Raw genomic sequence first — 14,732 nt, 5'->3', positions numbered from 1 at the left:
CTAATACCCAGAGTCTCTGCATTCACAGGGAAGCAAGGATAGGATGCAATAGGGTTTGAAAATGTTTGCTTTGCTACACTGTCGTTATGGCCTATCCTTCTAAAACATCAGACTGGCCAGATGGACTAGGCATTAAAGATTAATTCATAATTATGCTCTCTCTCTCTCTCTCTCTCTCTCTCTCTCTCTCGCACATGCTCATGGTTGTGGAGTAAATGGACAGGAACGCTAATGCTTCTACTATGGAAAATGCACAGGAATAAATATGACAAATGCATGAATAATAAATACACATCTCAAATTATTCAAGATGGCAAACAGACCATTTCCATGGTCAAAGTATTCAGGAGATCATGACAACTGATTTGGTAATGGAAAAACTTACAAACTGGTTCTTTAGGGGAGTTGGGGTTATGAAGTGTGCCCATTTTCATCCTGTAGGCCAACCGTCTGACAAAATGGCAAAGAGAAAAAATCTATACAAACTTGGACAACAAGTGATTTATCATTGTCATAAGCAAGATAATAAATACAAAGCAGGTTAATTGGCAGATAACTGCATTTAGTTTAAATGTATTGCAGTCGTTTTTGCTTTACCATATCTCTTTATTTCATTGGCCATTTCAGACCTCTTAAGGACCAATGGGCCTCCCAGTAGAAAAGACTTTAAGTTGGATGTCCCAATCCATCTTTCATCACAGTCTACAGTTGAATATCTGTTGATTGTCGCATTCTAGAGTTGAGTATCTCCATCACTGCTCAGAATGTATAGTTGGATATCTCATTTGTCACAATCTATAGTGCTTCGGAAAGCACTACTTGTTCACTACAGGATAGTGTGGGCATCATTCCAAGAAAGTCATTCCAGTCTTAGTCTGCATATGGTCAGGGACACCTAATAAATAAAACTTACTGCAACAAGTACAGAAAATCAGAAATCAAAACTCCATAATAAACTTGCTTACTTTCTAACTATGCAACATAGTGCCTGTAGTCTATCTGGAGAAATAAGCCATTTTTACAGGGTCCATGGTAAAAGGCAGGGATAGTCTAAAAATGTCCTCAGGCCTCATGGGATTAACCTGTCTAAATTGGAGCACATGTCAAATCAGAAGAGGATCAGTAAAATGGAACATCCCCTTACTTAATATTTAGGGAAAAATATAGTTCTGCAACGAGATACTACTGCATGGCCCTTTCCCTGACTATACTGTATAACATTGTAATGTTATAGTATTTACAAGGTAACAAAAAGCTTGACCATATAACATTGAAATGTTATAGTCTTTACAAGGTAACAAAAAGCTTGACCATATAACATTGCAATGTTATAGTCTTTACAAGATAACAAAAAGAGACTGAGAGTAACACCAAAGTGCCAGTATGATGGCTCCCCCCCTTTACTGAACAAGAAGGTGTCCAATAAAATCTAACAGGCAAATCAGAGAGAATCCTGGGTTGAAGTTCTCCTTACTTCTCCTGGAAGTGTTTGGACGGGATGAGTCCAGCACGCAGGTTACTGTCCCCAACCCGTTTGGCCTGCCACCAGGTGGCGTCGTCCTGACTGACCACCTGCAGGATGTCCCCGCGCTTGAAGGGAAGCCCCGCCTCCTGGCAGGGCGTGGCTTTGTCTTCAGAGGGGATGTAGTCAAACAGGGCTCTCATGTACACCTGAAGAAGAGAAAATGCGGAGAAAATGTCACCTGGTGTAGTCACATGTTTCAGCACACTTGACCAATCAGAGTAGAACATTACACTGCCCACCTTGCTCTCCCTCAGTCTGTCCTCCTCCTTCAGAGCAGGGATAATTTTGAGGGTAATTGATCCTTGTGATTGTGACTGCAAAAGTAAGATGAGAAACTGGATATTTTACACAAGTAAAAAATGAAATATCATTCTTTCAAAATATCAAATTATAATTCTTTTTAAATATCATGTTTTCTTAATAGTAGGTTTCTTTTGCAATTCAATTTATAGCAGAATTAAATTCACATTCACTTGTTCATTACATGATTACAATACATTCATTCTTTGTAATTTATTAACTGTATGATAAGATTGCAATAATATGTGAGAATTAACCTTCCTACCAGAAGCTGGCTGATTTCATCGGGTCTTTTGTGGATGATGAGGATTCCATTTACTTCCCGAAGCTCATCTCCCACATGTACAAGACCTGGAGGGGGACATAGGTCACACGTAGCATCACTTTAACTTTGCTTTTCCCCAAGGTGATTGAGGTACACATGTAAAGACCCACACCCTATGCCAAGTCAGCTGCCTCTGTCTGAGACTTTAGCTCATCCTAACTTCCCAACAATGCACTGTCTGCTTCACAGAACCACTCTAGCCAAGACGGCGGGGGCTACAGAGTCTTGTAATTAAATCTGGCCGTGGAGCAGGATGCCTCGGATTTGCCTGACACAGTCTTATTCAGAACAAAGCCCGGAGCGGTCATGCATCACGGCACCCATCCGAGCAAACGGTGGCTCGTATGGCGGCAGAGCTGGAGACCCACTGTTTAACCTGCGGTGATTAAAGCAAATATCTCAGTGCCGGCTCTCAATCGAAGTGAATGAGCGATCAATAAAATATGACCTGTGATCTCCGTTAATCTCTGAAGCCACGTGTTGGAACCAAGCTGTAGAAAACAACTGGTGCAGCAGAAAAGGCATATTTTAGGATTGATACATGCAGGTGCACACAAACACTCAAAGCAGGTGCACAAAATACAATAAACATTATATTAGTAGTGCTCAAGGGTGTATGAATGAATCAAAACTGTGAAAGCTGGCTGCTCATCTGCATGCAGGGCATATGCTGGAGTACCGACAAAAAGCAGAAACAGACGTTAATAGAATTCCCTCGGTTTACAGCAGATATTATTTCCATGGCGACAGCAGTGGCCAGCCCTGCGCCCTGCTTAACTGATCCCTGTGAAGGAATGCCACAATGCAGTTCCAAAATCAAATTTTCTAGTTTTCATTTCTCATACTGTTGTTCTCATTTCTCTTTTCACCCAGCACTTTTTAAAATGGCATGTTCTGTATGTCACCTTGGATAAGTGCATTCTGTTTCAAGTTCCTGTCCTGAGTGTATTGCCGGTTTAACTTGTGAGTCTGCACACTCATATAAACACCTGTGCACTTCTGTGGCATCTCTGAAATTTTTGTTTTTATCTGATGTTCCCTGTAATGTCAGATTTTCAGCAAGAGGGTTAATGATGTTCCCCAGCTGAGCACAATGCACGCCATCTTCCCTGGCCTTGCTAAGCTGAGCGACGTGACTCTCTTCATGACGTCATCACCCACCTGCCCGGCGGCGATGCCAGTCACAAGCTCCACAGCCCTTGTGCGTGATTCAGGGTCTGACCCAGGGTGGAGAACGCCGGCTCGGCCGGAGCCACTCACCACTACGGTCCGCGGCGCCTCCCCTCATGATCCGGGCCACGATCACGGCGCCCGTGGCTTCATCTCGCCGTATGGTTGCCCCCTGGCGGTGGCACAGAAGGAAGATACTGAACCTTCTGAACCGGTACATTGTGCTAACGATGGAATGCTTATTATGTAAGACAGCCGTTCACATACTTTTATGAGAGTACAGCATTTTCTCAGCCTCCCTGCTCCCACCCAACCTCATATAAGTATGAAAAGAAAGTATGTTTTCAAATATGGAATTATGGAATGGAATTTCAAATATGGAATTTTTTGCCTTTTTATGCCAAAACTAATACATTTACTATGGGTTGTATGACTAGTACATTATCTATTGCAGAGTTTCATTCAACTGCTACAGTAAGAATGTCATTAGTATGGTTATGATATATGGTACATTTTTTTCCACATGTAACATTTTCTCATGACATAAACCACGTAAACCCCGTAACCCAACCCTGCCCCATCTGTTTTGAAACCACTGACATAAGACAACCAAAGGTTCTGGGGCTTTCAATGGGCTCATAACAGGACAGAAATAAACCCGTGAAATCTGGAGGAAATAGAAAGGTTTCAGACCCCTGAGATTTTAGGCAAAAGGAATGGCTGTCAGATTTTTCACATTTGTCCTGCGTGCCCAGTTGCTTTTATTTCATTACATACTTGTTGTTGGGGTTGATTTGACTGTATGAAATCATCATTATCTAGTTAAATGTTCCACAAAGCAATAAGGAAAATTGATCATCTAGGAACTGTAGAACACAGTTTGCTTTTACCTCCTGGATTCTTCAGATTTTGCATGAATTAGAATGAAATTGCAGTGAATCCATGGGCCAGGTATAGTGGTAAGAAGCTGACTCCATTGTACCCTTGTAGACCCAGTCCATGACTCACCAGGGGCTCCTTGTTCTTCACCAGGCGAACAATCTTCACTGACTCCTCCTCCAGCTCGTCATCCAAGTCATCGGGCAGTGGCGGCAGGACGGGGTCAAAGTTCTTCTGGGCGACTGTGTCATGCACTGTGAGCACGGCCTGAAATCAGTGAGGGAGGAGAGTGAGTAGAAACGAGACGCTCAGCAATAACACTGAAGAAAATGTCTGCCATTTTCTTCTCTTGAAATGGAACACAATAAAGGTGCCAGAGAGAGTGAAATGCTCCAGGGCACTGCCATTAGGAACTGCCTGATTAGGACATTTAAATGCCATTCTGAATGCCATTATGCCATTGCCATCTTGCTTTGAGCAATCACTCAAAGTGAGCTTTCCTTAATTACAGTAATTCAGGGAAACTTAATGAAGGAGAATCAATGCTTGGAGGGTAGGGGCTGTAAGATATGGAATGGCTCTACCGGAGCTGTGTAATGACAGGTTTTCTCCTTTAAGTGCCCTGACAGCCTTCAGCATACAATCATTGTGTCTGTTCCTGTGTTTTTTTTATATAATGTCTGATATTGGGATGCATGAGGGTTAGCGGTTAGTACTGGTACCTAGCCTGTGTGTTAAATGGCCAAAATGAACTGCTGTTAGAGCATGCATGTTTGCTTGTAGGACTAGCTAAAATGAGCTTACAATTTATAATTCAATCAATTGGCAGATGGTTTTAGCCAAAGCCAAACAAAGCGCATTTCACATGGTAAGTAAACACCACCAAAGATAGAGATGGGCAAAGTTACAATATGCACCACTGTGATAGTTTATGCCTCAAAGCTTACAGTATATTGGGGAAGATACATGTCAGTGTACATGTGAAGCTAGTGTCAAAATAACTGATACTGAAGTGTGTTGACATGTGGCTGGTAACTGGTACCTTCAGGTGAGGTGCGGTCAGCAACTGGAGAAGCTCCTTCTCATCGCTGCTCATTGGTCCACTCTGCAGCTCCTCTGCCACCTGCCAATCACAGCACAGCTGCTATTTTGGCAACCAGCGTTGGGGCCTAGTTAAACTAGCAGTTTAATTACATTTTGCAGCCACTTGCAGGAAGTTCAACTACATTCAAATTTGTGTAGTGGTTGTAGTAATTAATTTTTTGTCATTTCGAGGTGTAACTACAGGAACTACCAGCTACTTTTGACCCTAAACATTTTTTTTCCAAACTCCATTGACCAAATACCACCTCCTACATCCTTTCCTTGTAATCTTGATTGGTGAGAAGCACTCCACTCCTTTACCAATGGTAAACTGCCAATTGCCACACATTTTTCACACAGTGGGTTTTCCCCACTGAGCTGTCGTGGTTCTCCAAAGGAAGGCATTGCATATGAATGATAATTTATTTGTGAAGTAGTTTTAACTACATTTTTGTGTAACTGTAGTTTCACAAGCTACATTTCTCTTTAGGGTAGCTGTGCTTTAGTTCAACTACTTTCAGTGTGAAATACAGTGTAATTGAGAGTTTGTACAACTACGTTTTCAGAATAGTTTTCACATGCCAATACCTCTAATGCTTGATAAGTCTCTGTATAACAGTGACTTGAGCTGAGATTTATAACACTTTGTGACATTGTCAGTCTAAACACACAATCCCCTGATATACTGCACTGCTAGAAGAGCAGCAAGATAATGACTAAAAGTAGGATTTAAAGAAAGTAAAAATAATAAAAGTCAAGGCATTATATGCACACACACTCAGGCAGACACTCACACACCAGGATATGGCTGCTTATTTCAAAAAACATTTTGAGAATCAGCAGTTTTTCTTGCGCATGCATTATAGAGTTGTTTCTATCCTGCCCAGAAAACTGCACCAGCTCCAGAAATTGTCTGCCTTACAGACTCAATCCACCTGAAAAGAAACAGCCAGAAGCCACTTTGTCATGCTTTGCAAGTCATGAAGCAGCACTGGGTAAACTCATTATTATGTGCATCCGGGACATTATATGTTTTATATTAAGTTTTTCCAGAGGGTGAGTTTCCACATATACCCACAGCAAAGGACAAATTGTAAAGGATAGTAAATTGTAAATTGTACTTTAATTCTGAGCTTCCAGAAGAAACTCTTCTGCTCTGGTCAATTGTGAGCAAATTTTACTGTGGTAACTGCTACCATTCTTGAACAAAAAATAAACTCTTTTGCTGGCCATTACATATTTATTTTATTGGCTACTAATTGGCTGTATGTGAAGATTCTGTGGCTTAGAGCATCTTGACAGTATTTTTAGTTTTTTTCTGATAATTTATATATTGGATTTCATATTTTCATTGACTGAATTCAATATTCATAGCTACGATATCCTTGTGACCTGAGATGGACTCAACTTTTTGATGTGTATCAAATTCCAGTTCCAGGTGTTGGTTGCTTATTTGAATGGTCTCCCTCCTGTTGCCCACACACTGATGAGGACACAAGCCGCAACAAATAAGTTGCTTTTACTGCGTTAATATGACCCTTTAATTAAAAGCTTTGAAAGCAAAATTCACATTTTCTGGACATTAAATTCAACTTTATAGCTTTCCGTGGACAGAAATGTAATTTGTTTGGTCCACTTATAGAAATGATTGGATTAATTTAGCTCCTTTATGTCATTCGTTATTTGATTCCTAAACATCAAAGGTATATTGCTGCATTCACTTTTTGAAGTTACTTTGTTAAATTGAGAATTCTGAGGATGCAGCAGATCCATTATTTGAGAGAATAAAAATTTCTAAAGGGTGAAAGTATTTTGAATAAATGTTTGACCTGGGTTGAACAGATGTTTGCTAATTGTGAAGAAACTGAAAAATAAAAAAATCACTAGATGAATATATCCATATAACATAAAGATAATGCATCTGCACAGCATTCACATGAGGACACCTATGTTCAGGACACTCGTCGGACTTATACTGAAGAATTCTTCTTTTTTTCATAAAAATCAAAGCAAATTCACCAGCACTAATCTGTCAAACTGCGTGAATTTTATGTCAAAGCCAAGGACAAATGATACCTAAATCCAAGCAACTGTTTGGGAATAAGCAGAGCAATCCTTACTCCTGGGTCCTGTTGAATTTCCAGTTGTGTTTTTGCATGTAAAATATAGCGGGAGCGCGCTCTTTACACAATATACAGAGCCCAAAATCCTTTCAGATCAAAGATGCCTCTGATATTTACATTCGTATCACATTTTGTTCACATACCATCTTACTGAAAACAAGATAAACATGGCGTGTGCTTGATGCCCACAGCATGTATAAATTTGTTGAAATTCCGGCACTCCCATTCCCCCTCTCACTCCCCACCCACTGTGGCTCCAGCTTTTTCTGTCTCCACCCCACTGACATAGCCCGGGGGAGGGTACACATTGAACAGTCTTTGCCCTCCTCGAGTACTAAAATATTCATATATTCATACATTTACAATGGTGCTGATCGCCATTCTCCTCCTGTAACTTCACTTGTGTTGAAAAACTGCCCCATTACCCAGAATTCCACAGGCTGTGGATTAGACCTTGTTGCTACTCAGGGCCAGAAGGGAATATACAGGCAAAACATGCTTCCCAAATACATTCTCCCACTTCAAAAAAAAAAAAAACAAACAAAAAAACAATTTCATCCAGATTAAAATCAATCCCTTTATCATTTGTAGACAGTTTTACCACTATAAATCATTTGAGTTTGTGAATCGTAACAGTGCAAGTGTTAACAATAAATGACAAACTTTGATTTTAAGCCGATGACTAGGACTATCATCACTGTTCAATGTGTACATTTGTATCTCTTGTAAAAAATTTTCATCACAGAATAAAATATTAAGTGGTGGGATACCCACCAATGTAATATTTATATTACACATATTCATGGTTGGTTACTTACATCCTCCGCCAGAGAGGAGGCGCTGTGCAGTACAGGAGTCGGGCTCTGGCGCTCATACTGTCGCAGTCGTTCATGGATCTACAGCACATCGGAAAAAAGAGTGAGCTTAAGCCACGTCTCTTCTTCTCCACATGGTTCCAACAGAGAAGTCTTTGCCTATTATCACACAGGCATCCATCTTGCGATTATCAAAAAGTGAAAGCTGCATGTAATGGCAGACAGCTGACACAACAAGCCGGAAGACAGGGTGCATTGAGAACATACAAGGGTAAAACCTGTTTGTTCCGGAAATAAAACACATTGCACCTTCATCAGGTATCCCAGGCTCTTCTCGCTGAAGACTTCCTTGAGGAAGACCAGGTCCTCTTTATGGTTGGCATCTGGGCGTAGCTGGGAGGTCAGCAGGGCCAGTGTTTCATGCAGTCCTATAATCGACCAAACACCGCATTGTCTTAAATATAGCCATTAGGCCAGAAGGATATTCTATACAGTATGGCCAAACAAGATATTAGCTTGAGATGTTGCACTCACAACATTGACAGCTTTTCTGTTTTCTCCTGTCCTTTTCAAAGCATGTCCAAACCAGATTTTTACGAATGTATCCATTTACAGTACCATATTTTAAGACGGTATCCAAGGTGTCTTTTGGCACCTAACATCACAGTACCTTTACATCATATTTACTGCAATGCAGTAAAAATAAATTCCACTGAAAATAGAAACTCAAAAATGGCTGCAATGTAATAAAATGATGAAAATAACCCCACAAGCTGAATGCCACCAGGATGTGGTGAAATCAACAAGAACTAGGCATGTAGCCAAGGCAATGGTTGGGGGGCCCCTTGGCGAACTGCCTGGTTCCCCAAATCCCCCATGATCTGAAATTTCAGGTCTGATTAGCTAGGGCTGAAATAAATACCGGAACCCAGTCCAAATGGCAGTAATGGTTTATTCGGTGAATATAATCTGTTTCAGCTGCCACACTGGCTGAGGTATTGTGGCCACCAGGTATACCAGTGCTGAAACTGACTAATTTCTCATCACTAGCTAATTTTAACTTCCTGTGCATACCTTGGCAGCATCCCAACCCTTCCCCTCTTCACGCACGCATAGATTTGGCAGTTGCAGAAATGAACAAATGTTTGTGTCTTCATCGCTATGCCAAATTTATGTGCCGCAAAAAGTTATCTTTAGGTTACATTTGACTAGATAGCTCCATTATTAATCACTAATGTTAGAAGATTGTGAAATGTATAAATGTCACCAATTCCCTGTGGCCATATCATCTCATCAATCAAAAAGTGCCAATGACAAATACGATAAAGGTTCGCTCTGTGATGCAAGCAGATAACATGGAAAAAAAAGCTGTTCACGCCTGTGTATGTGAGAGCAAAGAGCTATGTACCATTTTCTGGCTTTGTGTAGATATACAAGTGAGTAGGTGCTAGGCTGTTGTAGAGATATGTGTGTTTACTGTATAGTAAATCATTTCAAGACAACATGTAACAATGTATGCAATTTAACCCTAATCATTGCTCTCATCTAGCTTGAAAATTGTACAGTAGATGTAGCCAGCATTGTTGGGAGGAGTTAGCAACAGTAACCAGAGCAACCTAGCTGACCTACACCCACCCAAACCCACTGCAAGAAAAATACAATGGTGTCCTGCCCAAGTAGACTCCTGTAGGTTCTACACGAAAAAGTTAAGCAAAATAAAGGAACAGAAGTACCTTATACCCTTATAATAAATACCCTTATTTTTGAAACTGTCCATATGATCACCTGTGCACAAATCTGCTCTTTGTGCATGAGCCTAGTATATTGCCCCATTAACTCTCACAATTAACCATAAACGGTAAATGGAACGCCCATTGTGAATACTGATTCATAAATCAGCAAGTCATTACAATGAATTGGCAGGGAAAATGGAGAAGCCTGACCCAGAAAGACAATCTGTACAGACTGTGAAATCAAGACGCTTGTTATGGAGCTAGAGGCCAGACGGGCTATATTGTTTGGTGGATATTGTTCTGGCATAACCAATAAAATAAATTTAGTTGAGTGGCAGCATGTCACGGCATCCAGACCAAGTCAGAAATGAAAAAGAAGTGGTCGGATATTTAAAGTGAAAGCGCATTGCTGTGCAACGTGCCTCCAGTACCAGCGTCATTTGGGAGGGGGTGGGGGGTAATGGTAGTTACCACAGCCAGGAATGAATAATAAGGGTTGCTTTTACTAATTGACTCACAACATTTATCAGCACGCGATGAGACGTTATTCAAAACACAATACGATATGATAATATTGTCAGATTAAATGGAAATTTATCTTGCATTTTAAAGTGGCTGTTTCCCATAGTTATAAACTTGAAAGACAAAATAAATCCAGACAAAATGTGCAGATACTAAATCCACCTAAATACCTCTCCAATTACACCCCTCACCATCAAATTCAAATCACATTGTTGGATTTCGCATTCAGCATTCAAATGGATCCTGGGATAAAAGAACGCTTGAGCCTATACTGCCCCCCTGGAACTGAAACCAACCTATGGGAGGTGTAACTGGCGATTTTATCATGTTCCAGGCAGTCTTGATGCTTAAATATAGACTAACACCAAAAAGACAGAAAGGACTTCAGCCTGGATGTTACTCTGACAAGGGATATTATTATTAGAAGGCTGTGCACTTTGATATGAAGTGAATGGAATTGACTGAAATGGGTCTGTAGGATGTTTATCTGCATTTCACTACTTTGCCATTAAAGTCACCAATTCCCACAGTCTCTAAAATGTATGCATGGGTCATAGTTTTCATATATGTGGACATTCCAGTGAAAATTTTTCTGGTGAAAAGTCAGAGAAATGTCATCTAGGTTTTCTGGTGAAAACCCGGCTACATTTGGTGTTTAAATTGTCTAGTCACCTAGGACATAGCTAGGCCATTTCCAGGTAACATCTGAACTACACTGGGGTTAACCTAGTCCGTTTATGTGAAAACATCTCTCAACCTAGATTTCTACCATTCTAGACATCTAGATTCCAGGCTTTGCTCATTGAGATGTTTTGATGTAAAGTTTGTTTTATAAATCCCAAGTCCGCAGGAAAAGTGGTGTACTCATATTTTCGGTGCATACACATAATTTATAAATGAGGCCCCTGGTCACTATGTAATTCACATTTACAAGTATGTATTGTATACCCAACATACCTACACTGGTTGAGATATCATTCATACCTTACAGGTAAGTCATGCATGAGCTCCTACCTGCATCTGCAGAAAGGACCGGCATGGCTTCTTTCATTGATCCGCTGGGCAGAGAAGCCTGGGGGAGGGGCAGTACTGAAGAGGCTGAAGAGGCAGACGCAGAAACAGAAAGAACGTAAGGCTGTCCCTAGTCCCTATAACCCCGCCCTCTTTCTCTCTCTGGCATTCACAGTCAGCAGCAAAAATCCAAATTCAGCAGTCAAACATGTCAATGTGGCAGAATAATACAGGACACACACACACTCACAGATTACATTATATTGCTGATGCCTGCCTATTGTGTGAATATGCACTGTTATCAGCCTGCTATAACCTGCCGGGAGTAGAAGTGATAAACTGCTATCATTAGAAGGTGTGTGTGGCTGAGGGAATACTGGTTTTCTGAAAAGTACTGTTTTTGTTCTCAGCTTGTGTCGCTTTGTGTGGTTGTGTATGTACAGTATATCAGGACAGGAACATGACTGAAATCTTACAATAAAAAGCAGTTCTTATTTATGTGGGCCTCCAACATCTAGCTTGCTCTGGATATTGGTAACACAAGGCATATGCAGTAATTATCTATTTATAATTTCAAATGTTGTTAGCAGAAAATTAATTTCTTATCATTGTCAAAGCACACAGCATTGCAGGTTTCTCTCATTCTGATTCTTAATGGTCCAAGGTCTCCTGTTAAAAGCATAGTGCGAAGTTGCAAAGGCAAATGAAAAATGACTGCATCTCAAAACGTCCACTTGGTATTTAATTTCCCAGGAATAAATATGTCCCCGGCATTGCAGTCTCGCATTCAATCAATCACTGCACAACCGCAAAAGCATAATTATAAAAATTGTATTCATACCCATAATAATGTAACCGTACCTGAAAAAGATGAACAGCTACAGCACATTGTGTACAGTCATACAGACTCCACTCATGCAGACAAGCTTCATGCAAATGGGCACTTTTCAAATGCTGTTGTAAAGCGCAATGTCAGCTTATTTGAAGGAACTGCGAATGAGCCTGAGCATTGTTGAAAAAAAAGGAATAGCCCTTCTACAACTCTAAGCACAGTCATTGGCTTATTATATTATTATGGCTTTCATTTAGCAAATATAAAAAACCAATACATCTGTACATGATACTTTAAGTGTACTTCTGACAGAGAACATTGTGAAGAAATGGTGAGAAGAACAAGGCTACAGTTACACTTCCACTCAACCACTACTTAATTGGCATCCCCAAGAGACAAATGTGGGAGTGTGCTGCAGTACGGCTTGGAGTGCTGGTACAAGTCTCTGAATGCACCCCACTGAGTGGACTCTGATGCCTGTGGCTCTCTGATGTTCACTTAAGACCCAGCCCCAAAAGCACGGGTTTCCCTGCATCTGCCCTAATCCCGCTTCCTGCTGCCTCCGTTGCAGAAACCCTTGTGGAAACATCAATCAGATGGGACGGTGGGAAAGGAACACGAAGGAACTCATAGCATGTGAGTCATGCCTTCATAAAAAGGATGTAGCTCTTGGTCATAGCTATGGCCTCTGTCATATAACATGGGGAGAAATTCTAGCCTGTCTCTCGGAACTACTGCACAAGCCTGGCCACCAAATTCTTTTTTGTGTGTGCTAGTTTTCATCCCATCCTATTTTTGAATCAATCAATACAACTGAAGACATGATTTAAGTGTTTCTGTGACTGTCTTTTACTGGTTTCAAAGGATTTCAAGGTTGCCTGATTACAACTTGGCTTTTCTTGTTTTTATAGAAGTAGGTGTTTTGTTTCAGTAAATACCATCAGAATTTACTCTTGTATGATTTCCTGTCAATCAATCAATCTGTTTAAGAAAATGTAAGCGGTCAGACCTCATTGATTAGCAAGTCTAACAACATGCTAGCAAAATATCAACTAGGTAAAACCACCCATATTTTAAGAGTTTTTCCAGTTGAAAAATAAACCTTGAACTTTCTGATATATTTCCAAAGTTCTATCAATTGAGCAGACAGTTCACTTTGAACAGTTCGCTGCATTTTGTAATAATTCTCAGGTGTTTTGTGGGCATGTCATAGAAGTAGGAACGTTGTCTCCAATAGGTTGGTGATGGAGTTAAAGTGCATATGGCCATAGTATTAAGGCTGCATACAATTGCCTTCTCTGATACTATACCTGCAATGTTCTGTATCCAGATGTTCAGTTCAGTTAAAATATTAAACAGTTGGATGTGCTTGAATAAAATTGTATTAATTTAATAACACCATGACCATCAAATGGCATTACTAAGACTACCTAAAGGTCTTTGTAACGTAATTCATTTAAAATGCCTTTCATTCAATGCCTGGCAATTCCATTTGGCAACACATTTATCAAATGTACAGCAATCACATTTATTGTTTCACGAAATTCACGTCCACGTGCAGTAATGCGTAAATCAAAAGCCCCACCCACTGATGATCATCACCATTTTGTTTATTCAGCTCTGCTTGACTGAAGCCACCCAGTCAAGCATAATCATACACAATCTGGAAAAGTCAAGCAATTACAAGCAGAGATTCGGTCTCGTCAGCTCTGAAATAGCACCACCTGCATGCCCCTTTCTTTCCTGATCTGAAGTAATACTACTGATTGACTTGGTGTGGTTTCTGCCATATTTCACCTTTGCGGGCTGTACAGATCAGATTAGGCAGGAACATGACTTCAAAGCTTTTGGACAGAGCCTGTATGCTGCACTGCTGCTGACTGTATGTAAGGGGCAGGATGATAAATGTACAATACAACTAAAGAGGCAGTGGGGGTGCGAAACCACTGCTGATGGTGATGGCTGAACATGCATCACTGTAAGAGGATTAAATACCATATATGAAATGGACAACACTCAGATATGACATACGAGGTTTATAATTATTTTCATACCAAAACGAGCTAAAATTAAACTATCTACTAAACCTAACCTATCAGTTATTTTGTCACAGGGTCAGGTTTGCTCTGCGAGTTACATTACTGCTTCTATTCTGTACAATAAGAGTTCCAGCTAATGGAACTAATCATACACAAATTGATTTACAAAGGGTGATGTTTTAGTCGTTCATATGCCAACTCACGTTTCTTAATCCCATTCAATTTTTGACTAACAATTATTTTTGAGTTCTTAAATAACAAATTAAAATTAATAGATAGCTTCATTTACAATACACAAGATAGCTTTCCAGTAACATAACAATTACTTCAGTTAGCTAGCAAGCTACCAACTGCTCACTATTTGATCTCTCCATC

At 40.3% G+C, this 14,732-nt stretch overlaps 1 protein-coding gene across 2 annotated transcripts in view; it reads right to left on the bottom strand.

Annotated features, from left to right (window-relative positions):
* LOC118220859 (MAGUK p55 subfamily member 3-like) overlaps nt 1–14,732 on the bottom strand; it is a 37,317-nt gene that overhangs the window by 12,406 nt on the left and 10,179 nt on the right. For both annotated transcript variants that reach the window (XM_035405224.1, XM_035405225.1), the window contains exons 2-11: nt 11,490–11,573; nt 8,530–8,648; nt 8,224–8,301; nt 5,242–5,322; nt 4,329–4,466; nt 3,411–3,492; nt 2,091–2,176; nt 1,765–1,839; nt 1,475–1,671; nt 386–450 (exon numbers count right to left, since the gene is read on the bottom strand). In XM_035405224.1, coding sequence (XP_035261115.1) covers nt 386–450; nt 1,475–1,671; nt 1,765–1,839; nt 2,091–2,176; nt 3,411–3,492; nt 4,329–4,466; nt 5,242–5,322; nt 8,224–8,301; nt 8,530–8,648; nt 11,490–11,526 — 958 coding nt within the window. In that variant the 5' untranslated portion in view covers nt 11,527–11,573. The remainder of the gene's footprint in view (nt 1–385; nt 451–1,474; nt 1,672–1,764; nt 1,840–2,090; nt 2,177–3,410; nt 3,493–4,328; nt 4,467–5,241; nt 5,323–8,223; nt 8,302–8,529; nt 8,649–11,489; nt 11,574–14,732) is intronic.

The sequence above is a fragment of the Anguilla anguilla genome, chromosome 2 (assembly GCF_013347855.1).
Source record: "Anguilla anguilla isolate fAngAng1 chromosome 2, fAngAng1.pri, whole genome shotgun sequence".
Classification (NCBI taxonomy): domain Eukaryota; kingdom Metazoa; phylum Chordata; class Actinopteri; order Anguilliformes; family Anguillidae; genus Anguilla; species Anguilla anguilla.
Note: the sequence above shows the minus strand (reverse complement) of the source record. Positions and strands in the feature narration are given on the sequence as shown.